This window comes from Zootoca vivipara, chromosome 9 (assembly GCF_965207765.1).
Source record: "Zootoca vivipara chromosome 9, rZooViv2.hap1.1, whole genome shotgun sequence".
Taxonomy (NCBI): Eukaryota; Metazoa; Chordata; class Lepidosauria; order Squamata; family Lacertidae; genus Zootoca; species Zootoca vivipara.
This window is the reverse complement of record NC_142592.1, coordinates 46,708,158-46,734,512: the sequence shown is the minus strand read 5'-3', so window position 1 is coordinate 46,734,512 and position 26,355 is coordinate 46,708,158. Positions and strand designations below refer to the sequence as shown.

The 26,355-nt window shown below is 41.2% G+C and overlaps 1 protein-coding gene across 2 annotated transcripts in view; it reads right to left on the bottom strand.

The window, feature by feature from the left end:
• The window catches only part of LARGE1 (LARGE xylosyl- and glucuronyltransferase 1), a 315,504-nt gene that overhangs the window by 140,530 nt on the left and 148,619 nt on the right, over positions 1-26,355 (bottom strand). For both annotated transcript variants that reach the window (XM_035126642.3, XM_035126643.3), the window contains exons 4-5: positions 25,609-25,691; positions 11,646-11,769 (exon numbers count right to left, since the gene is read on the bottom strand). In XM_035126642.3, the coding sequence (XP_034982533.1) occupies positions 11,646-11,769; positions 25,609-25,691 (207 nt within the window). The remainder of the gene's footprint in view (positions 1-11,645; positions 11,770-25,608; positions 25,692-26,355) is intronic.

Sequence of the window (26,355 nt, the reverse complement as noted above, 5' to 3'; positions counted from 1 at the left end):
CTCAAGGGGGTAGTAAGAATAGCTGGCTGAAAGTCAGGGCACAAAATGTAGAATTGCAAGCGGAAAGGGGCTAATGAACATTTCCCCAGAAGGTGTAAACTTTCCTTACCACTGTCCACCCATTTCCCCCCCCCCCCATCCCTGAAGCTTCTTTTGGCTTCCATCTGTCAAACATGCAAAAGCCATAGGTCCCATCTGCATTATACTTTTGAAGCACTATGATGCTACTTTAAACAGTCATGAGTTCTTGGAAACATGGATTGCTTGTGAAACCATTCTAGGGACTATAGCTCTATCAAGTAAGTGATTATGAGTCACGTGAAAACTTTCAGAAGTTGAACCCCTAACAAACTACAGCTCCCAGGATTCTTTAGGGGAAGCCATGACTATTTCAAGTGGTATGATTGTGCTTTAAATGTATAGTGCAGATTGGGCCCTAGTCCCACCGCTGAACCAAAATAGTTACCTGAAATTCATGCAGATTTTTATGGTCTGAAACACAACTGAATCCCTAAAAACAAGGCTAATTTATTATAACTGAATCACTCTATCTACCCTTGCAAGATATAAACTGACTTTCTAGCCCTGTAGTGTGCTGAATTATCATCGTGAAAGCATTGTGCTTGTAGACCACTGAAAATTAAATGCACCATTATGCCAAAGTCATACATCCACTATAGTCTGCCCTGGAATTTGAACTAAAGGAAAACAACGAGGTTTAAACATTTATTCTGAGGACACAGAATAAATCATTTGCATTGCAATGCTTTTTGGATGCTAACTGAAAACCAAAGGGCTTTAAATTAGGGGAGGATGCTGGTCCTACATTTAAAAATGAAAAGGGAATGGTTAATTCTTTAAGGAAAAGACAAGCAGGGTCACCTTTTCAGTACAGACCTTATCTCAACAGGATAAGAATGTTTATATTTTGAGACCAGGCACTAACCTGTATCAGCAAATGTTTACTGCTTTTAAGTGCATTATAGATTATGTCAATGTTACAACACCCAAAGCCTAATTTTACTGACACAATGTTCCATTGTCAGACTTGAATTTTGACACTTCCTACAAGGTAGTTTTGAGGAACTACCTTGTGTATTATATATTGGAGAACGTAACTGTGAAAATCAGTAATTCTTAATTGCAGCATTTGCTAAGCAGATGCACAGTTGACACACTTGTTTCACATCTATCTATACCCATCCATCTGGTATAGTTCCAAGCATCCTCCTCAACCTCCTTACCCTCATTTTTCCCTCAACATTTCCACCCTCTCTCATTAAAAGCTACCACTGGTGTCCAGAGTTTATTTAGACAAAAGGGTCAGGAAAAGGCTGAGAGTCGCTGACTGTAGGGATTTCACTCTGTACCCTTTAACAAGGCCTGCCTTTCATCTTGTACTCTTATTTTAGCTCCAAGCATAGAACTTTATTGCACCATGAACATGTTGCCCACTAAAGAACAATATAAGTGGCAGACCTCTTCATTACAGCTTTAGGGACTAAGGCAGAGCGCAGAACCACACAGTTGTTGTTGTTGTTGCTTTTGTTTAAAAGGAGGACTTTCTAAAATGAAAGAAATGTGGACTTTGCAAAAAGAAAGTGAAAAACGGTCGGTATACACACATACAGTGTGATCGCAACTCACAAAAGGGCTCCATACCAGAGGCAGCACAGATATGCAAAATCACTCATAGCCAAATGCTGCCTGCTGGAACGGGGAGGGGTACCCCCACATGGACAACCTCTCTGCATCTCCACTGCCAGAGGAAGAAGAAATCCAGCTCTCCGGGCTACAAAATTAGTGGGGAAGCAGCAGAGGCAGATGAAAAAAGGAGAAACCTAGTTCCATTGGCTATGGAAGGGAGGAGAAAAAAAAGCTCCATTCTGGCTTTTTTCTTCTGCCTGCACCTCTCTCTATTAGCCTCTCTCCTCCCTTCCGCAGCTGGGGTTTCTTCTTCCTCCAGAGAAGGATGGGAGCCATCCTTCATCTTCCTCCATCTCCCTCTGCTGCAACATGCAACTCATCTTTGCAACTGTTGCCCGGAATGCTGAGTTGAGCTGAATTTGCACAAGTAAAATGTGCGTAAGATGCAATTAATCTGTTTGCGAAAGGATTTGTATGTACAATCAGCTCCATTTCATATGCTGCAGAAATATAAGGTCTATATATTTGAAGAAATTACCACAAGGAGACATGTTTAATAGTTACACCAGGAATTACGTGCACTCCCGTTTCAGCAAAGTCAGCTTCTGAATACCATTGGACGGGGGTGGCAAAGAGCAAGAGAGGTGTTGGCTTCATGCCCTGCTTGGAGGCTTCCTGAAAGCACATGGCTGACCATTACTGGAAACAGGATGCTTTGCTACTTAGATCCTGGGTGTCATCAAGAAAGGCTGTTCTTACAGTATTACTATCCAGATGTTCCTGCTTGCTTTGCTTGGCAACCCTTCACTTGTACCAATACCCCCTCCCCAAACCCCTCTTGATAATCCTCACCAAACCTTTGGATTCAGGTAGGTAGCTGTGTTGGTCTGACCCAGTCTCTCTCTCTCTCTCTCTCTCTCTCTCTCTCTCTCTCTCTCTCTCTCTCTCTCTCTCTCTCTATATATATATATATATATATATATATAGTCCAGTAGCACCTTAGAGACCAACTAAGTTTGTTCTTGGTATAAGCTTTTGTGTGCATGCAAACTTCTTCAGATACACTGCAACAGAAGTCACCAGACCCTTATATATAGTGGGAGGGTGGGGTGGGGTTGTTTTTTTTTTCCCAGGAGGGTAGTAGGAGATGGTTGATTGACTCAATGGGTATGGTAAACCTGTTGATGACTGCAATTAGTCCCTACAGGAAAAAGCAAGTGATAGTATGCAGATGATTAGCATATGTAATGAGACAGGAATCCAATATCTCTATTAAGAGCAGGTCTCTCCATAGTTTTCAGTTTAGTGATAAGTTGTAATTCAGCAACTTCTCTTTCAAGTCTGTTTCTGAAATTCTTTTTCAAGTCTGTTTCTGAAATTCATTTGTAATAAGACAGCTGCTTTGAGATCCTGTATTGAATGTCTTGGGAGATTGAAGTGTTCTCCTGCCGGCTTCTCTGTCTTGTGATTCCTGATGTCATATTTATGTCCATTTGTCCTTTGGCATAGGGTTTGGGCCTGTTTGTCCAATATAGAGAGCTGAAGGACACTGCTGGCATTTGATGGCAATTAAATAGGCCTGAGATGGTATGTTTGATGTTGTTGGGTCCTTTGGAGTTTGCCCATAGTGACCCTCTCATTCTATTTGCCTGCAGCAACCCCAGCTCACTTTCCTACTTCATGCCACACAACCCTTTCTTGCTTGACCTGCCCCACTACTGCAAGCCCAACTCACATACCTGCTTTGCTTCCTACTTGCTCACCCATGCCACTGCACTGCCCTCACTCTTGGCACTTTCACCATTGTGCAGGTCCAGCTCACATTCTTGCTTCAACCTCTCACTGGAGGTCCCCCCCCCATTGCTTGACTGCTCTGTCTCCCTGTCCCCCCACTTGCTTGTCTCACCACTGCCTGACTACCTGTGATGCTTCCTTCATCCTGGAGCATGTGCTGTCCATCACCACCGGTGTGACAATAGACTGGTACAAATATAGCAAAAAGATAAATACTATAATTTGCAAATGAATAATTGTGTAAAAGTGGCAAGAGAAGATCTTGGGGAATCTAAGAAAAGTGCAAGGCACTGAATATTGTCAGCATCAGCTACTCCAGCAGAAGTGATAATAGCAGACTATTAATGAGCACATACACAAATGCATTTTTAAATGAAGTGTCCTTGAAGCTCACTTTAATTTATCCTTCCCTGTCTCTTTATCATAGATGTATTATTTGGCTACTTTGAAATAAATTTGGGGGTAGTTCTCAGAGGTTCCTGGTTATCATTACTTTCTCCGAATAGAAATGAGAACAAAAGAAATGCAATTTAATATTGGATAATAAATTGTACCCATGTATGCAATCAAGAGAACAAGTATTGTATTTGGCAAAACCTATAAGAAAATAAATAAAAGTGCCTCCAGTTTCAGGACACCTGGGGCTCAGGCATTAAATGCTTCTCTTGCAAGCCTTTTTTGAAATATTCATTCAGGCTAAACATTACATTAACCTATAGACATCTTGATCCTGAAACCAAGCAATCATATTGTTGCACACCACTACAAGCTCAGAGCAGTGCAAGATTCCAGGGGTTCCAGGCACTCACCACCCAGGGTACATTAACTCTCTGAGAAACTTAACTCACTGAGTTAAAGGTTGGTAAGTCGTTGTAATAATTGATGTTTCACTGGGGCTTTATGTTTTTTATGTGAAAGAATTCCTAGTTGAAGTTTCCTTAAAAAAGAGGGAATCTCTTTTCTTTTTCACAAGTAAGAGTCATTTGGATGGATTCAGGAAGGATGTTAAGGACGCAAATTTGATTTTACAACCAGATTGACAAACGATATTGGTTCAGGCAGGACACCTCCAGCAGTCTCCTGTTCATAGATAGTTACATATCACCAAGTAAAAAACTCTCTTCCTGTACTGATTATAACGATCACATGATGCATCTCTGATATACTTTGGAAAGTTGCTTGAATGTCCACTATGCATTTGGACACCTCTTAAGTTAGTATAACCTATTTTTGCATGATGGTTCCAGAGGTCAAGGAGAAGGTTTTCACTGATGGTTGTATATGACTGGATAGTGGGCTGAAACTTTCAAAACTGCACTGATTTTAACTACTGGTTTCAAAACCAATTCTTTACTTTCCTAGAAATCCCAAGCAAAGTGGGATACAAGGCTGCTAGTTATACAATGTGTTAAGTTTAATTTTATAATCTCACACACAATATGTATATTGTTCTTACATATTACATGGGTTCAGTATCTTTATGCATTTTTGTATTTTAAGATCATGCTTGTGGAAAAAATCATTTGAAGATTGTGTCTGTGTATTAATACACTTCAGGACTACATTTTGCTTATTAATTTTAGATAGCATTCCCCAGCCTATTAAATGGAAAGACAATATTGCATGACAATACCACCTGCAGTGGAAGATTCATGCACAAAGCAGAGAAAGCTGCGAAAATGATACCTGCCCTGAATTAGAAGAGTCACCTTCAAACAGCTACTAATTCCTTTGCTCTCAGGCTATTACCCATGGCAATATGTCAATGCATGGCTGAGAGTCACTTCTGATTGTTCTTTTAGGTATGTCAATCACTGTTGTGAAACCAGACACTTTTTCTCTGAGGTTAACCTTGAACTTATTATGGAAGTTCTCTAGGCCAAATGGCCCCTTGGGAACGTGTTCATAATGCCGAATTCATCTATGCAATCTAAGGCAGCAGTGAACTACAAAGCTGTGTCAATTCTAATTCTTTTTAATGACACAAATGGGAATCAAACAATTCATCACAATTTTGCCCCAGTTTGTGTAAGGTGCCGGAGGGTTTGATCTGGGGGATTTAGCAGAAGGACCTAGCCAACTTGCTTCCTGCACTGCAAGTAAAACTCATGGGTAGAGAGTACGCTTTTTGACCTTTGAATTGAACAGCTTTAAAGCCTCTTCCCACATATATCAACCCTGAGGTCACTCTTTAGCAGATTTCCCTTCTCCAACTACCTCTGCCAAATATATTTTCAGTGGTGGCACCCCAATTGTGGAATGTGCTCTCCCCATTGAGGCTCATCTGACACCATCTTTATACTCTCTTTGCTGCCAACTGAAGCTCTCTTTTTATATTTCCATACTTTTTATATCTGTGCCATTTTTATTCTGCTTTTGCTGATGCTGTGTTTATATTATTCTACTGTTTTACTTGCTACTGCTGTGATTTTTATATACAGACATGGTTCACATACAGACAGCTGAGCTAGGCAGCTGCAGTTCAAAGGGCTCCATTATTTAGAGGTGCTGAAAATTTCAGAGAGTGATGATCTCCCTGTTGGCATTTCACTCCTCCGTTGCTGGATGTGATTGTTACATCACATGTCTGTGTTTACTTTCTAGGCCTTTTATCAAGATGTTTCCTATGGTTCAAAAGATGGCATGGCAAACAATAAAACCGGTGTGGCTAAACTGTGGCTGTTCAAATGTTGATGAACCAGAACTTCCATTGCCCCTGATCATTGGCCATGCTGAGTGAGGTTGATGGAAGCTGGAAGTCCAAAACATTTAGAGGGCTACAGATAAATCAATGCGCAAAAAGAACAATGGCAGATGAAAGGATGTGGTGGGGACATGATTCAGTGTACATTAATACGTATGAGCATCAAATATTCTTTTTTCTTGGGGCTCTATCCTAATATTTCCAAGAGTTAATAAGCAAGGAGTTTAAGGATTCAGAACTGCATAATAAGGATTCCCTAGGCCACCACTAGTCTATTTCAAATCTGATATCATGTAACTTCATCCCTTCACTCCCAGTATAACTGCATTTACAGAAACTAGGCTATACAGAAAAAAAATAAGAAATAATAAAAAGACCTCAAACTAAGCTTGAAAGAACAAGCAGTAACACAATTACTGAGAGAAGTGCTACTGACAAACACAGAGGAATGCCAGAGTCAACTGTACATGCTAATCATGTTCCTGTCAGATTTTTCTTTCTACAATGCCTGTCTTGGGAATAAGAGTTGCAGATTCAGCAAGCGAAACCTTCAACCTGCCCTGCTCTTCAGTTTCAGGGAAAGTGTACTCAAGCAAGTCCTTAAGCATGGCATTTAGTCTTTCCACCTGCTAGCCAGATGAAGTTAGGGGCTAGAATTCTATTCCTCTGCCCAGACAGCCTTAGCTGATTTCTACATTCTCCCACAACCTAGGATATTGTACAACCAACTTTCGTACCAAGGATATTGTACAACCAATTTTTGTTATCATGTGTGAAATCTGAGAGGCTTTCTATATACCTTATTGGCTCACGAGCTTCAACCTACAGCCCACTGCTACATAAGCAGGCCCATAATGCTGCAGAGAACAGACTTTCACAGCTGCATAAATGGGTCTTTACCATGAATGTCAATCTGTTAGGGTTTTAGTTTGGTTTAAATGTATTTGTTGTTGGTTTTTTTGCAGTTTTAATTATTTTATGTGTAAATCACCTTGAAATGTTGGTTTTGAAGGTGATTAAATACTTTGTTGTGACGACGACAACAACCACAACTCTCATAATCTCTGACCATTGGTGATGCTGACTGCGGCTGGTGGCCATGGAGTCCAATAAAATCTGGAGGGCCACAGCTCCACACACTTCCACCCCCCACCATCATGATGTGTATGTCTAACTCACAGCAATATATTTGCAGCTCCCCAGCAGCAAGTGTACAAAGATTCTTTCAATTATGATAACAGTTGATGACATCATTTGATGCAGGTTACAGAAGTCTTTACAGAAGCTAAATGGAACAAAGAAAGGTATGCACAAGGCACCACCAACTGAATGTGGTAGACCCTCGTGGAGCTCTTCCCAGGCTACCTGTGGTTTTTCCTCCAAAATTGCACTGGAGAAGGTGAATAAGACTGCAAAAATCCAGTTCACCCTTCAATGGATACTGGAATATTATGAAATTGCATCGAGGCCTCTTGTGCTTGCTAGATATCAGCAGACAGCTCCATTTTGTGAACATTTTCAGATTGTTAAGAATGTGGCCAGTTGCTCACATTCATTTAATATTTATAAAGCACCTACATTATGCTAGTAGTACAATATAAATGAGTTGTAGGCTAATGCTCCCAACTTTAGGGTGACCCTTTAGGACGACCTTTCAATGTGATTCATTCCAGCTATTTCAGTGCAAAAGCAATTCCAATATACGAGTTAATGACATTTCTAGAAAGCTCAACACCAAGGAGCAGTCTCTGTTGAGAAGGGGAGGAAGTGACAGCTTTGGTAGAAACCACCATGTTTAGCAAAAAAAGCTTTTTAGTGGATAAGGTATAAGGCATTGTGAGACAATAAGCAGTGGTACACCTAAATTTCTGTTTCGCATACTGACCATAGATGCTTGGTCAAAAGTAAAAAAGAGACACAATAACCTGAACGCTTCCTCAAAATGATATATAATTAGGAATGTCCTAGAGCTGGACAGTAGTAGGAAATCCTTTCACAATAAAGAAACTCCAGCGGGTGCAGAATGCCGCGGCAAGGCTCCTTACGGGGTCCCGGCCACGGGATAACATTCATCCAGTGCTTTACCAGCTGCACTGGCTCCCGATGGAGTACAGGATCAGGTTTAAGGTGCTGGTTTTGACCTTTAAAGCCCTATGTGGCTTGGGACCCTCCTGGTATGCCCCGCAGAGAACCTTAAGGTTCACAAACAACAATATTCTGGAGTTCCCGAGCCATAAGGTGGCTAGATTGGCCTCTACTAGGGCCAGGGCCTTTTCAGTATTGGCCCCAACTCATAGCTGCCAAGTTATCCCTTATTTTAAGGGATTTTCCCTTATGCTGAATAGGCTTCCTCGCGAGAAAAGGGAAAACTTGGCAGCTATGCCCCAACTTGGTGGAACGCTCTTTCACAGGAGACCAGGGCCCTGCGGGATTTGCCATCTTTCCGCAGGGCCTGCAAGACAGAGCTGTTCCGCCTGGCCTTTGGGTTGATTCAGTCTGACCCCTGTGTTTTCCTCCCTCATGGTTTGGATTTATGGACTACTTAAAATGAAGCTGGATTTTCAAATTTTAATATTGTATTTTAATCTGTATTTTAATTAATTGTTTTCTTTTATTTTATGTCTTATTGTAATTTTATTGGTTTTAGCCGTCCTGAGCCTGGTTTTGACTGGGGAAGGCGGGGTATAAATTTTAATCTGTATTTTAATTAATTGTTTTCTTTTATTTTATGTCTTATTGTAATTTTATTGGTTTTAGCCGTCCTGAGCCTGGTTTTGACTGGGGAAGGCGGGGTATAAATAAAATTATTATTATTATTATTATTATTGCTTCCATATTTTGATACTGAAAACAAGATTCTACAGTTACCTCTATATGATTCCTAGACCTACTAGTAATAGTTTTACTATGGCTATAACTATTTACATGAATGGTTGTCAAGGAAACCAGGTATCAGGGATAAACGTGGAACTTATATACAATACATTCTGACTCTATACAAGGAGAAAACAAACCACCCCAAGAAAGGAGCTGGTGGACTTTACACAATATTTTTTTTGTAACCCATATAATTTGGCAGGAGATGTTGTTTCATGGAAAGCTGAACACTCGACCTTATTGCATTGACAACCCCATGAAAAACGCTGCAAGACTAGAGTTAAAAATACAACTACTGTACTACTGAGCACTCCTACCCAAACTGATTAAAACAACTTTGAGGGAAAACTCACACATTTTTTCTTGTTTCAGTATACAACTTGCTGTGCTATGTGCTGTACCTTTGCCTCCACAAGATAACTGAGATAGAAGCTGCAACTACTCTACTCTCAACATCTCTCAAACACAACCTTCACAATCTTCAACACACTGTATTATATGTTGATTGCGAACTAGGTTTTTGACTAGTGGTGCACAAATAATTTTTATACTGAACAAGCAAATGTACAAACCTCACTCTCAAACATTCCCACCATCCATACCTACAGAACACAGCTAATGCCTAGCCAACCATTAGCCTCAAAAATCACTGAATGCATTAACCATAATTTTCAACCAGCTCATTAAGGGCAGTATCAAGCAAACAGCAACATAAACACTCCCTTCCCTGCCTCCCACTCACGTAAGGCCTCACTCTATACCAAGTCTCTCACACAGAGTGGTATCCTTCAAGCTAAAGTAAAATGGTTGAGTAGAAGTGGCTTAACAGGCCACAAAGAGGAGCGTAAGGGATTGTTAGAGGTCAGACATGACAGACATGTATAGGACAATGCTGCAGTCGGTGGGGAAAAAATAGTATTGAAGTGTTGCAGATCTGCCCTTATTAGCTCAAGGTGACAGGACATGAAGATGTGCTACTGCAACAAATCAGAACTCAAAATTTACTGGTGTCACGTTCCCACCTTGGGCCCTTGAAACAAAGTCACATTGTCAGATTCTGAGGGTAGCTTCTCATTGAACTTCCAGAAATAAAACAGGAACAGATGTATCCTTCATCAGCAGTAGCTCAGAGGTGAGCATCCATATACAGAGAAGATGTCCCAGAGCATACAAAGGATTCTTGAAAGGTTCAAGGGCATTTGATAAAAAAGCTAATTCACTTTCCCAAATTTGGTTTTCTGCTGAACAGCAAATCATAAACATCTGCTCTGTTTATCTGCTCTACAGTGTCCTGCACGGAAGCAATTTGTCCAACCATTTGACTATATGAAGTTTGTGAGCAATCTGACTGCCATCTGGATAGAAAATCAAGCTGGAAAGAACTTAAGCTTCTTAAGAGCATGGTACTCTCCAGATTTTTCAGACTACAAGTCTCCTCATCCCTGATCCCAGGGTAGGCTGGCTGGGGTGGATGGGAATTGTAGGCCAAAATATCTGGAAGGCACCACATTGGCTAGGATGAGTGGCAGCAGCCATCACAAGCAAAATACTAGTAAAGCCACCTCAAACAATGGAAGCAATTCTCTCTTGAAGTTGTGAAAATGAAGAGAAAGGAAGAAACTCTGAAGGAAAAGATTGCAGTTTTAATTAATTAAATAATCTCTTGTGTGTGGATTCTGTGTTTTAAATAATAATGAAGCCTCAATTTTCCTCAAAATGCAGTCCTCAGCAGGAAGATGCATCTAGGTCAATATTTGTCTGCTGCTTAATATGTGAAACATCCTGAAGACATTGCTTTCAAATTTTTTAAGTGAGAGTCTTTTCTGACATATGATCCTTCCCCTTTGCCACTTCTTCTAATTATAATCTGTTTTCACTTCCTCCTAACACATGGAGTGGTTTGAAATTTCCTTAATTAGTAGAGCAATTTGCTAAATTTTGTTTCTGCCTTTTTACAGGATTTTAATCAAGTTTAGCATGGAACTGATTTGATATGGCATACAAATTACTGCCACAACCTTCAGATGCCTCTGTCTTCAGATGCCAAGTTTCTAAACATTTTCATACAAACTGGAAAGTATTTTTTGAGGGCTGCTGCAAATCATTTCCCTGTCCAGAGTATGACTACTTGGGTTTGGCTTTTGTCACTCAAACCTTGTAACTGGGATGGGTGAGTCATGTGGCACCTCTTAAGACCATAATTGGCCCCCAAGCCTCTAGTTCAGGCATAGGCAAACTCAGCCCAGTTCACAAATAAGTATCTCAGCCCAGGCATAGGCAAACTCAGCCCAGTTCACAAATAAACGCAGAAGTTCACAAATAAGTTGAGACTTCCCAAGTTTATGACCAAACAAAAACCTTTTCCAGGGAGAGTTCACATGTTCTAGGTCAGGCATAGGCAAACTCGGCCCTCCAAATGCTTTGGGACTACAACTCCCATCATCCCTGACCACTGGTCCTGTTAGCTAGGGGTTGTGGGAGTTGTAGTCCCAAAAACATCTGGAGGGCTGAGTTTGCCTATGCCCGCTCCAGTTGCTGATTCCTCAATTATATACAATTATGAACAGGGTGAACAGAAAACAAAACAACCTCTGGATTATGATGGCATTTTGTTTTACTTTACCTTCAGCTCATCTGCATCATAGAAGTCTATGCGCACTGCAGGCACCATCCAGGTCTGGAAGAGAGTTGCCAGGATCTGTTTTGCAATGGCATCTGCAATGAGGTGGAAGTGAAGAGGGTTCCGTCTGATGGAAACAAAAGAGAAGGAAATAACACTGGTAAGAGGTTGAGCTCTGTTTATAAAAGGAGCTCTCCCCATTTACATCCCGTGCTCTTTTATAATAGGTGTGTGCAGCCTGCAGCCGTATAATCATAGCTGCCAAGTTTTCCCTTTTCTCGCGAGGAAGCCTATTCAGCATAAGGGAAAATCCCTTTAAAAAAGGGATAACTTGGCAGCTATGTATAATGAGCTAGGATATATATATATATATATATATATATATATATATATATATATATATATACCATTTTAGTTCAGTTGTGGTCTAAAGCTCTCTCATGCATTTGCTCCTTCAAAGGCTATTACTTCTCTCTCTCTTTTGTGTACTGAAAGTGCTAGTCTGATTTGAAGTTTCTGAATTACTTTGTGCTGACTTGGTGTAATAAGAATGTCTCTCCCCCAGCTCCCCCCCCCCAAAAAAAGAAGAGGATAAAGATTTTTTTGTGTGTGTCAATAACCAACACTGTCAAGTCTATGCACTTAGTGACAAACTTACTTCTAGAATAGAATGGGGATCACTTATGTGACCCTTATGTGCCTTGGGATATGATGGAATTTTAAATATGATGTTTGGACTCCTTCCCATGCTTCCCTTTGCAGGAGAAGCAGACCATTCCACAGCCAGTCTCAAAAGGAACAGATGGGAGAGATAAACCTGTGTCTGAAATGCACCACTGCAGGCATGGGCTCAGATGACTGAATACTACTTACCCCCTGCAAACAACCTTGCACAGTTCTAGCCTAGTGTTCTTCCTGACATACTACTACTATTATTATTTATACCCTGCCCATCTGGCTGGGTTTTCCCCAGCCACTCTGGGCAGCTTCCAGAAAAATATAAAAACATAATAATACATCAACCATTAAAACCTTCTGATACTAGTTTTACGCGTGCAGATTTGGTTCCTCTCTGCTCTTCAAGAACTAGACTAGGCATCCCCAAACTTCGGCCCTCCAGATGTTTTGGACTACAATTCCCATCTTCCCCGACCACTGGTCCTGTTAGCTAGGGATCATGGGAGTTGTAGGCCAAAACATCTGGAGGGCCGCAGTTTGGGGATGCCTGAACTAGACCTTAGTCAATCTGTGTGATTAAGTTGCATGGTAGGACAAATACTGCAATTTATCTACCATTGTGCAACTTCCTACTAAGCATCGAAGAACAGAAAGAAAAAGCCACTAAAACAGCAGATGGTCCAATTAGCCTTTAGCATCATTCTCAAACCTTTTCCAGTCTTCTGAATGGTACAATGTGCCCTCATTTAGTTGGAATTTATAAAGTTAAATAGTTGTATCTGTCAAGTGCCATTCTTCATCCATGATGGGGTGCTTTATAAGGTGCCGTAATAAGAGTGTGTTTGGCATGATTGCGTAATTCTAGGACTGTACACTTTGATTTGGTTAACCCAAAGTATTGCTCTCTTTCCTAATGTCTAACTCAATACTGTATAGTAATTTAGAAATGTCTGTCTGGTCCTTTTTGGTTCCTCCTTAAGTGTTATATAGACATTTAAAAACAAACAATGAATAAACTCAACTAGAAACAAAATGGGGCAAGGAAAACAGAGAACCATTATGACAGTATTTACCATAAGGAGTGCATATCTTCAGTATTCAGGATGTAAAGGACATAAGCAAAGGTTCACAGATCTTCAGTGAGCATGTGAACTACAAGCAAAAAAGATGCTTCCTCACTGATTTCAATGCGCACTGAAAGCACTTTTTTGATGCTGAAATGAACAGGGCTGTTCCTTCGGGCCACAGAGCTCTGCATATGCAACCCTATATGTGTTCAATATAGCCATTGTAAGAGAGCCAAGAGGCTTATTTTTCTTGCAAGCTCTAATTCTGCAACAACAGCCAATTCCAATAGTTGTTTTGTGTGACCCTAAAGGTTCTACCAAATTCAATTGCTTTGACCAAACTGTTGGATAAAGACACAGAGAAAACAGTAATAAAGTCAAAGGGACACAAGGAAAAACCCACAATTCGAACCTTCCTGCTGTTAATTCCCATACGAAAGGGGTGTGTGTGTGTGGAGAGATCTCAGTGCAAACCACATTATTACTATGATGCACATTGCAAGGCATTTAGATTTGGCTGAGTGTTTCAAAAACCTCTATAGTCCAACCACTGTTGTCCACGTGCTGGTAACCTCCAGATTGCATTACTGCAGCATGCTTTATGAGGCTGACCCAGAAACTGCAACTAATGCAAAATCTGGTAGCTTGGCTGCTCACTGGGCACATATTATGCTGCTGCTGCTGCTGCAAGAATTACACTGGCTGTCAACTAGCTACTGGGCTAAGTTCAAGGGGCTGGTACAGTGGAACCTCGGTTTATGAACACCTCGGTTTATGAATTTTCGGTTTATGAACGCCGCGGACCCATCTGGAACGGATTAATTCACTTTCCATTACTTTTAATGGGAAAGTTCGCTTCAGTTTATGAACGCTTCAGTTTATGAACAGACTTCCGGAACCAATTACACCCATGTTTCAGTTTATGAACGCTTCAGTTTAAGTACTCCACGGACCCGTCTGGAACGGATTAATCCACTTTCCATTACTTTCAATGGGAAAGTTCGCTTCAGTTTATGAACGGTTACTCTGCAGACCGTCTGGAACGGATTAATCCACTTTCCATTACTTTCAATGGGAAAGTTCGCTTCAGTTTATGAACGCTTCAGTTTATGAACAGACTTCCGGAACCAATTGTGTTCATAAACCGAGGTACCACTGTACTGGTGAAGTCCTATACAGCTTGGGTCCAGGATACCTAATAGATCGAATCTTTTATATACCCAGCCAATCACTGTGAGCTGCAAGAGAGCACATCTTGCAGACAGCAACTTCTCAGGGGGTCTGTTCTGCATAATATCTGAATCAGGCCTTTAGTGTGGATTGGATCATCATGGATCAGACAGGGACCATCTCTACTGCCTTCCCCTTTCAGCAAGTCTTTGAAGTGCAGGCTTTTATCTCAGTGAAGCATCGGGATTGGATTTCGAACTGTTTTTATACATGCAATCGTTTTAACAGTTTTTATATCTGCAATTGTTTTACAGATGCTTTCTTCTATTGTGAGATTACTTTGAGATGCTTCATAGGAAGCAATTCATAAGTGAAATAAAGAAGAGCGATAACTGGATGGAACAGACCAAGCCAGCTGCCCAATGTCCCTCTATGGGTAACCTCAGGGAATGGTAGCTCTTGCTGCTGACCAACAGGTATGAATTGAGTGCCATGTCATTAAAGAGAATTCAGGCACTTCACCAAGACTGCAGAAAAGAGAATGTCATTAAGTTGGAAATGTTACATACTCTCATAGGAGAGATTAGGGGGGGGGGACATTTCACTTGAAGACAAAAGGTCAGGAGAAACAAAGCACAAAAATCAGTGAATTGGAAAACACAAGTATTAGAGTGCAAGGCCCTCAATTCCTTCCTTCATAGAGGGAAAACAGTGAAGGATTATGTGTAACCTCTTGGGAATATGGTTGCACAACAAATACCGTCAAAAATAGAAGAGGAAGGGGGAAAAAACCCAGATCTTTTGCTGGTGTCAGTCAGTGAAGTTGTATTGATTTGTTCCAATTGAGGAGTTGATATTATGGAGTTCTAAAAGTAGAGCACGCCACAAATATGTGGTATTTTTGCTTCCAAAAATCTGGAACACAATATTGTTATTGGCAGTTGTCTGCCATTGGCAGAAGCATGTCTGCACAGCTCTCCCCGAATGTGACCTTGTCTCTGAATCCCTTGAATAATTATGTGCAACTCTCTATTCATTCTAAACCAATTAAAACTTAAAGATCAGACTCAAGAACAATAACAAAACGCCTGATGAAAACACTTGAGGTATTTGTTTTAAAAAGGATTTCTACCTACATAGCAGGTAAGCAAAAAAGAGGAACATTATTTTTGCACCATATATATATTTTCTACCATGCAGATACTTTAAAATTAGCCCAGATTAGCAACCACTTCATATATTCTGGAGGTTTCCTGGAGAAAGTTTTGTGACAACTTGTACCGTAGGTAAATAAGAAATGGTTTTTTTGGTTATCCAACAATTACACTGCAATCTTATACTCCCTTAACCTGGGAGTAAGCCCCATTGAATTGTAAATGTCATTCATTCACTCATTTATTAAATTTACATTTTACCTTTTAGTGATTGTCTTCAAAACTCAGAGAGACAATTAAAAACACAATGTTAAACTGGTTTTAAACCAATGATGCTTTAAACAGACTGGGTGATAGCAGGAAAAACCTGAAACCAAGTCCTCTGTCAAAAAGGCTTTACAGAACAATAATGTTTTCAGCTGTCCTGAAAGGAAACAAGTGTTGTTCTCAGGCAAGATTTCTGGGAGGCAAGAATTGCACAGCATCAAGCAATTACTGAAAAACCCCTTCTCCTGGTGGAGGCTAATTTTGCACATGATGTTACTCTGACATATCTTAAAGCACAGGTAACCAGCAAGGTGCTTTGCTGATGTTGCTGGACTTCAACTCCCATCAGATCATAGCTGTCAAGTTCTCCCTGTTTTTAAGGGAAATTCCCTTATGCTGAATAGGCTTCCTCACGAGAAAAGGGAAAACTTGACAGCTATGCATCAGATCAGCACTGGAAGCTGTAGTCAAACAATCTCAACAGATTCACTAGTCCATCACCCCTACTCAGAATTTAAACTTTTAAAATGTGCAACATAAAATTGTGGCTTTAGAATGTTTTGTTTTGTTTTGTTTTGCTTGGATACTGCATTAGCAAGAACATATTTCAAGGTGACTTCTCCCCACCTGCACCTCTCCCACTCACTCTCTCTCTCTTTTGGAAAATTGAAAATCCTAAAGGTACCAAACAAAAATAGAAACTCTCCAGATAAAATGTTGTGGGAGATCATGCAGTTGTACTTGTTTTCTAGGCCTTTCAAGATAATTTATTCATATAATTCTTATCTGGGGAAAAAATGAAATGTTAAGATAAGAACAACAAAAGGCTCCCATCACCTAAAAACCATAGGGGAGTTAAGTATCAAGTATGCTAAATATTAACAAATGAAATTAGCCACATAAACTGGAATGCAGATTGGGAAATAAAGATGTTATTGATGTTTCTGGCTGATTTCTTAGTCCCTGAACAGATGGAATGTAAATGGCGGTCTGTGGATGAGTTTCCTACAAGGATATAAATAAATAACTGTATTTCTGCACAAACACCCCTTTCAAGGTTTTTGACAATGGTACAAATGGAGTAAACTTTGAATTAGGGCAAGTTAGAGCCACAGATATGAACAATTATAAATTCAATCCATACAAGTCAGTGAGGAGTACCACTGAGTGTATTACATATGGGTTCCAACTCTTTAGCTGTCATGGGTGAGCAAACCCAATTGGCACAAAATGCCATAACATCCCATTTTATTTCCATATTCTTAATACAAATATACACAAGTATTGTAATGGTCATCATGTTGGGCAGAGTGAGAAGTCGGGTCTTCCAAGTCGGATGAGCAATAGCTCTGAAATTATCAACTGCAAGCTACAGGGAACCAGGCAGAGGGCCTTCTCGGTAGTGGCACCCGCCCTGTGGAACACCCTCCCATCAGAGAGATAAACAACTACCTGACATTTAGAAAATACCTAAAGGCAGCCCTGTTTAGGGAAGTTTTTAATCTGTGATATTTGATGTATTTAATGTTTGTTGGAAGCCGCCCAGAGTGGCAGGGGAAGCCCAGCCAGATGGGCGAGGTATAAATAATAAATTATTATTATTAATATTATTATTATTAATATTATTATTATTTTCATAAATCACAATCCAGAATGCCATGCAATTTTAAAACAATGGCTTTCAGACTAACACTTTACCTTTAAAAATATTTGCCTGAATTTCTAGATTAGAATAAAGTTCTTGAGACACACCCATCTTGCTGTATCTGTTATCTGGGAACCTAGGGGAAGAATATTGACACTGAACCCCCGCCAAGTCCTGATCCTGTGCCACACAGCATGAGGGAACTTTATATGTTCACTTCTGAATTAAGTGACAGGAAAATCAGAAATATTTGCCTAACAGTGGCAAAGGTGAAAACTCTAATGTATTTGCACCATTAAGAAAACATATGGAATAGGTTGCAACAATTGTAACACTTAAGGATACAGATGTCCCAGGAGAATTTGCAAAATGGATTTAGAGAGGATCTATTATAAACCACCACCTACTGGCAGAATGAATGCTTTGAACTCTAAACTCTTTTCATATCACAGTGATGCTATTGTTCTCTCTTATCAGCTAAATCACCAGCAGTAACAATCACAGTTAGCAACCAAAACAGCCTACAAAAAGGCTACCTTTCTCTCTTGAGCCATAAACTGTATAAGCCTTTTGAAGCAAATCTATTCCATTGTTGTTGTTGTTTAGTCGTTTAGTCGTGTCCGACTCTTCGTGACCCCATGGACCAGAGCACGCCAGGCACTCCTGTCTTGCACTGCCTCCCGCAGTTTGGTCAAACTCATGTTCGTAGCTTCGAGAACACTGTCCAACCATCTTGTCCTCTGTCGTCCCCTTCTCCTAGTGCCCTCAATCTTTCCCAACATCAGGGTCTTTTCCAAGGATTCTTCTCTTCTCATGAGGTGGCCAAAGTATTGGAGCCTCAGCTTCACGATCTGTCCTTCCAGGGAGCACTCAGGGCTGATTTCCTTAAGAATGGATAGGTTTGATCTTCTTGCAGTCCATGGGACTCTCAAGAGTCTCCTCCAGCACCATAATTCAAAAGCATCAATTCTTCGGCGATCAGCCTTCTTTATGGTCCAACTCTCACTTCCATACATCACTACTGGGAAAACCATAGCTTTAACTATACGGACCTTTGTCGGCAAGGTGATGTCTCTGCTTTTTAAGATGCTGTCTAGGTTTGTCATTGCTTTTCTCCCAAGAAGCAGGCGTCTTTTAATTTCGTGACTGCTGTCACCATCTGCAGTGATCAAGGAGCCCAAGAAAGTAAAATCTCTCACTGCCTCCATTTCTTCCCCTTCTATTTGCCAGGAGGTGATGGGACCAGTGGCCATGATCTTGGTTTTTTTGATGTTGAGCTTCAGACCATATTTTGCGCTCTCCTCTTTCACCCTCATTAAAAGGTTCTTTAATTCCTCCTCGCTTTCTGCCATCAAGGTTGTGTCATCTGCATATCTGAGGTTGTTGATATTTCTTCCGGCAATCTTAATTCCGGCTTGGGATTCATCTAGTCCAGCCTTTCGCATGATGAATTCTGCATATAAGTTAAATAAGCAGGGAGACAATATACAACCTTGTCGTACTCCTTTCCCAATTTTGAACCAATCAGTTGTTCCATATCCAGTTCTAACTGTAGCTTCTTGTCCCACATAGAGATTTCTCAGGAGACAGATGAGGTGATCAGGCACTCCCATTTCTTTAAGAACTTGCCATAGTTTGCTGTGGTCGACACAGTCAAAGGCTTTTGCATAGTCAATGAAGCAGAAGTAGACGTTTTTCTGGAACTCTCTAGCTTTCTCCATAATCCAGCGCATGTTTGCTATTTGGTCTCTGGTTCCTCTGCCCTTTCGAAATCCAGCTTGCACTTCTGGGAGTTCTCGGTCCACATACTGCCTAAGCCTGCCTTGTAGAATTTTAAGCATAACCTTGCTAGCGTGTGAAATGAGCGCAATTGTGCGGTAGTTGCAGCATTCTTTGGCACTGCCCTTCTTTGGAATTGGGATGTAGACTGATCTTCTCCAATCCTCTGGCCATTGCTGAGTTTTCCAAACTTGCTGGCATATTGGGTGTAGCACCTTAACAGCATCATCTTTTAAAATTTTAAACAGTTCAGCTGGAATATCATCACTTCCACTGGCCTTGTTATTAGCAATGCTTTCTAAGGCCCATTTGACTTCACTCTCCAAGATGTCTGGCTCAAGGTCAGCAACCACACTACCTGAGGTGTACGAGACCTCCATATCTTTCTGGTATCTATTCCATTAGTTTGTGCTAATTATTTGTAATTTACATAATAATTGTAATGTGCAATGGGCTTTTCATTTCCTGGCAAAAAAGCAATCATTGTAATACTCAGTTTGAAGATACTCTTGTGACCTCTTGAAGCTCATAGTGGTTTCCATGTCCAGGAGATTAGCCAGTTGTGTGCTTGGGATCACAGTTGCATTCCTTCTTGAAATAACAGGTACAAAGTTTGGGGGGGTGCTCAGGTGGCAGGTGGTGCTGTGGGTTAAAGCACAGAGCCTAGGGCTTGCCAATCAGAAGGTCGGCGGTTTGAATCCCCGCGACAGGGTGAGCTCTCGTTGCTTGGTCCCTGCTCCTGCCAACCTAGCAGTTCGAAAGCACATCAAAGTGCAAGTAGATAAATAGGTACCGCTCTGGCGGGAAGGTAAACGGCGTTTCCATGTGCTGCTCTGGTTCGCCAGAAGCGGCTTAGTCATGCTGGCCACATGACCCGGAATCTGTACGGCGGCTCCCTCGGCCAGTAAAGTGAGATGAGCACCGCAACCCCAGAGTCGGTCACGACTGGACCTAATGGTCAGGGGCCCCTTTACCTAGATAAATCTTTGTCATTTGAGCCTCAGGCAGTCTCAGTGGCTAGGAGTGCCTTTGACCACTTACTGCTAGCACACCAACTACAGGTGCCATTGAATTGGGCTAGCCTGGCCACGTTTATTCATGCATTGGTAACGTCAATGTGGGGCTGCTATTGAGGCCTAGTCTGGAGGCTTTAGCTGGTGCAGAGTTCTGCTGTTAAGACTGTTGGTGGTGTTTAGGAGCTTCCACTGGTTGCCAGTTGCTACCAGGGTCAGGTTCCAGGTTCTTGTACAGTATTAATTTACAAGGCCATTAATAACTTCAGTCCGGGATATCTTAAGAACTTCCTGGTTCCTTATATCCCTGCCCAATCACTGAGATCTTCAGGGTTAGTGGTTCTCTCTGACTATGATGCATGGTTCATAATCACCAGAAGCTGTGCATTTAGAATTGCGGATGGAGTGCATGATGCGGTCCACTGCAGCTTATTCTTGTAACGGGTTAGAACTATGGTTTAGTATTCTATTCAAATCAGGCCCATGTCTGACAATGACTATGGCAAGTTCACATGTGCATTTTTCCCATTCCCGGTGACTTCAACAGCTATCGCAGGTTCAATATCATAGGTACATAGAGCTCCTTGCTAAGCTTCCAAGAAAGCAACATATACATTTAGATATGAATAATCCAGTAGCCTCATTGAGTAAGGACATATTGTGTGACTTATGGGCATGAGTGAATCAGGGGGATCACAATGACATGCTGAAGGTACTAGGCAAGGTGTGCAGGAAGACAACTGGGAAACAGATACCTCAGTTAGAAAAGAATTTGCACCAGGTGGGCTGGGAGATGGTGTACGCAGATCTTTGCAGAGATAAAACTGGGAGGACTCCAAATCCACCCCTTACAGAAAATGATGCATCATGGTCTGAAACAGTATTTTCTGCAGTGGGAGGAGGAGGACAATGCCGAACCTACATCTCAGAGCACACCAGGATTCTTATTCTTGGAAGAGAAGCTGCAAAGAAATCTGCGGACGAGGAGAGGATATACACATTAAAACTGGGTATAGCGCAGATATACACAGAGAGCCCTACGGATAATTCACTGGAAAGATAAAAATAAACAAAGAACAGAGGATGAGTTAGTGCTGTGCTGTGATACTCGAGGTCCAGTCCTTGGTGGCACACTTACAAATGCTAGCCTAGTTTGTATTGGGGAAATCTCTGCATCACTTCAGAGACCGGAGATTGACGAGGGGCTGTTCAAGCTTCCATCTATGCAGCAATACCAATGAATATTTATTGCAGCTTGCAAGCACTCAAGAGCTATTCTATTTCTCCTGCTCAGTTGTGTCAAACTGACTTAAAAGTGCTCAGGATTTCTACAGAGTGGGCACATACGTTTGCACATCTAGAGATACTAAACTTCTTCTTTATTTCATCTGAAACCTCAAGTGCAGTTTTGAAACATTTTGCTGGGTCAAAGCAAAACAAAGATGCAGACGTTACCTACTGCAGCTTTTGGAATGATAAATAAATAAATAAATGGGAGGAGGAACATAATTCAAATACTGAGAGAGGTTCTGAATTATATAAACAATGTTTCTAGAATATGTGTGGTTTTAGAGATTGCAGCCCATGGAATTTTGCTGTATGGTGGTGGATACTGGCTACTACTTGTGCAGTCACTTGTGTGGTACACTTCTTGTAAGACTTTTTTGGGGTTCGCCTCAGCCCTGGCAGATACCACAATGCCATTCCCTTTACAACTTGGGCTTCTTGGTAAGTGAGAAGAGACCCAGCTGCAAGTTAAGGAGAACCTGGAAGACTTATAAAAGCAACCCCAACAGGTGGTACAGGGTAAAGAGAACCAGAGAAGGTTTAAGGTTTATTTTCTAGTTGTTGTGTTTTAATATTTTGCCTACAAACCAGTTTTTTCAATATGTCTTCATTGCTAATGTTGGGCGTGCTGATCAGACCTAGAATTCATAATCATAATCATTCACACAGCTTCACTTTTCACCATCATTCCAGCTATCTAAACACACCAGCTATTTAGCATCCTGCTGCCTACCACTCCCAAAGCCGACTAATTATACGGAATGACATGGTTGCTGTATGATGTGCCCTAGTCAAGTGGAGGATGAGACCTCTCTAAAGCAATCTTCACTTTAAAACCACAACTAAAATGATAACATATTCAACCTCTGAGCCAATCATTTTCAAGTGCAGTTCAAGGCTGCATCAGGAAGATCATAGAATCATAGAATCATAGAATCATAGAGTTGGAAGAGACCACAAGGGCCATCCAGTCCAACCCCCTGCCAAGCAGGAAACACCATCAAAGCATTCCTGACAGATGGCTGTCAAGCCTCTGCTTAAAGACCTCCAAAGAAGGAGACTCCACCACACTCCTTGGCAGCAAATTCCACTGCCGAACAGCTCTTACTGTCAGGAAGTTCTTCCTAATGTTTAGGTGGAATTTTCTTTCTTGTAGTTTGAATCCATTGCTCCGTGTCCGCTTCTCTGGAGCAGCAGAAAACAACCTTTCTCCCTCCTCTATATGACATCCTTTTATATATTTGAACATGGTTATCATATCCACATCGAGTGTTTGGTTCTGGCTTGGCAGCAGGTTGGTTCTTGCTAATCGAAAAGTCCTTTGCTTCGTGTCACCTTGATTACCATTTTCAAGAAAAATATTGTGTCATGTGCAGGGAAGGCGTTTGGTTATGCAATTGGTTGCATGCACAGATACATGTGGCGTGTGGAAGGTACTTCATATCCCTGCCTGGGAACCAAAGGAGAGAGCCAGAAATTCCCTGGAATTTCAGAAAACATATGCATATATTGTGTGAAAACTAACATTTACATTTTGTGTAAGCTTACACAAAACACCGGAATATTTCTTCCCCCAGACGCTTCGTCTTCTGCCAACGTGCTGCCACCTACTTCTTCTAAGATATCCAGAGAGGTGGCACCAAAGTCCCAGCGAAAGATAACATGAGTGGGCGAAGCAGGAAGGCAGGCTTGACTCGGTTCTCCTGCAGGTGACATGCTCCACCTACGGAGGGGACTGCCGTCTGCCAGCAAAGGGCAGTGGGTGACGACACTGACAGCAGTTCGCCTTCAAGGAGGGGAGGGCAAAACAGCTCATTGCCACCACTATCATCATGAACTGATGAAGAACTGACTACAAACGGTAAAACTATACTTTCCCAATAACTCTCCTAAAAATCAGGAGGTAGTTAATATTTGAAAGGTATAATAAAAGCAACAAACAAAAAGTCCCTTAAAAAATCCCTACCTAAGATATTTAATTGTGCTTTGATTTATTAATACTATGAATAGAGGATTAGATGATTATTCATCTCTGTGTATTTTAATTTGGGCTTTTGCTGAGAAAAGGTGCTGTTAATTTGGAATTATTGCTTAACCTGAGAAACAAAAGTTGCTCAGATATAATTAACAAGGAATTGTAAAGCCTTTTTACAACGCAAGTTATTTTGGCCAACCTGCAACGAGCTGCAAAATCTTTCCAAGGAAAAACACGAGCAGTTTTCAAATCAAGGCATGCCCACTCAAAATCAGTCAGATACCATGTAAATTGTCACTATTTCTTTTCTTTTCTTTTTAGTAAAATGAAAAATAATATCAGCTAGAAAAAACATGGATGCCACATGTTCTGTCTGAAGAAGTTATGCAATGAGGAGACGGCATGTTTAATGCTTCTGTAATGTCCGTAAACTTGCTTATGATTTGTTGAAGTCTATGTAAGGTGACAGCAGCAACAACAAAAAGCTAGGCTGACCATTGCAAGACAAAGCAATAGTGGCCAGTGCAAAGCCACATCATTTTGTAAGGAATGTATTTTTTTTAACAAACTAATTCAGCTTGATTGCATTTTCAAATTTTGCCTTGCAAGATTCAAATACAGTTAATATTATTTTGCTTGGCTGATATAATATGCTTCATGTATAACTGCACGTATGAATAATTTGGAAGCTTCAGTTTGTGCAGAATAGGGTAGCCTACTGTCAATGGGTTCCTCAAAGGGTATTATAGCACTTCTCCATCATTATTGGATTCCCTACTAGCCTTTGAACACAACTTTTTAAAAAATCTGATGTTGTAAAGCCCTTTACTGCTTAGGTGGAAGAGATCAGTTTTTTGCCTGTTTCCATAATAAACCCAACTATTGAGAGAGAATGTGCCCAATTGTTATTAGAAAACTTGCTCAGGTGGTGACACTAACATTTATGAGATAATAGCTATGGAAGTATGCAAACAGGAGAAGCAGCCACACACACACAGTGGTAGTACCCATATAGAATCGCTGCCAACTTTATAATGCATGGCAAAGTGCATATAGTATCTGTCAGGGGATTGTTGCGGCTACTCTAGAGTAAAGACGCTCCAGTCCGCTCTGTCTTTCAGAGTTTTATTGTGCATACAATGGTGCCTCGCAAGATGAATTTAATTCATTCCACGAGTCAATTCATTTTGTGAAAAATTCGCCTTGCGAATCGCGGTTTCCCATAGGAATGCATTGAAATTTCTTTTTTTGCCCACAGGAATGCATTAAATTTCAATGCATTCCTATGGGAAATCGCGATTCGCAAGATGAATTTTTCACAAAACGAATACGTCTTGCGACCATCAGATCGCAAGACGCATTCATCTTGCGAAAAATTCTTGCGAGGTACCACTGTATTATTTACAGTACAGAGCTATCAGAAAACATGACTGCCTAGTCCGATTCAGAACCCAGAAATGGCTGCTTCTGGCTCTTTGGTCAGCATAAAAGCCTGGGCACCCCAAAGCGCCTCCCCCTAGCCCTGCTGCGTTCCTTCTCCCGTCCTCTGGCTGGAGCGTTGCAGAGGCTCCGGCACCTCGCTGCGCTGCCCTTCCCTCTCTGGCCAGGTGGGTCGGTGCCTTGGCTCTGACGCGTTTGAGAGCCCCCTCTCCGCCCCGCTCCACTCCTCATTCCCTCCTCCTGACCCGTTGCTAGTGCTGTCACTGGGCGAAGTGCTGGTCAGGATGACTGGGGGAGGGTCCCTGTAAGGAGTCCCCCTGACAGTATCTAATACACATTCTTCACAGAGGACATTTAGATTGGACTGGAAAGTATTGTTTGCATGGGCTAGGAACATGGCATTACCTAAAGACTGTACTGAGAAGAAGCAAAACCATATTTGATCATGTTTACAAAGATCATGTTTACATGTGACAAGATAAAGGTGTTACCTGTGAAACAATACTGATTTGACGAGTGTGACAACATCCCGACTGGCATTGTATCCAGCACAGACAATGGCGACATGGATTGTCTAAGTAGAAAGAAAGAGAGAGACAATGAAAGCACGGGGAATAAGAGCAATTTAAGCTTTCACTTTTATTATTCATTAAACAGGAAAACAGTCCCACTATCGAATAATGCCATTTGTTGTGCTTAATGCTCATCTGACGCTTGTATGGTATGTTAAACAGCACGTATGTTAAATATTTGTAACACCATATACATTTGAAATAATTGCTTCAAGACACCTGAAGTTTTATTATGTAGATTGATAGATATAGATGAGAGAGATGATAGATGGATAGATAGATAGATAGATAGATAGATAGATAGATAGATAGATAGATAGATGATAGATAGATAGATATAGAATATGATGCAGGAAAAGGGGATGGTAGAAGTTATGATAACCAGCCTTCAGAAGTTCACAAATAAGTTGAGACTTCCCAAGTTTATGACCAAACAAAAACCCTTTCCAGGGAGAGTTCACATGTTCTAGGTCAGGCATAGGCAAACTCGGCCCTCCAGATGTTTTGGGACTACAACTCCCATCATCCCTAGCTAACAGGACCAGTGGTCAGGGATGATTGGAATTGTAGTCCCAAAACATCTGGAGGGCCAAGTTTGCCTATGCCTGTTCTAGGTAGGCAGCTAATAACATCAGTATTATTAATAACGAAGGCTAGATTTGAGAT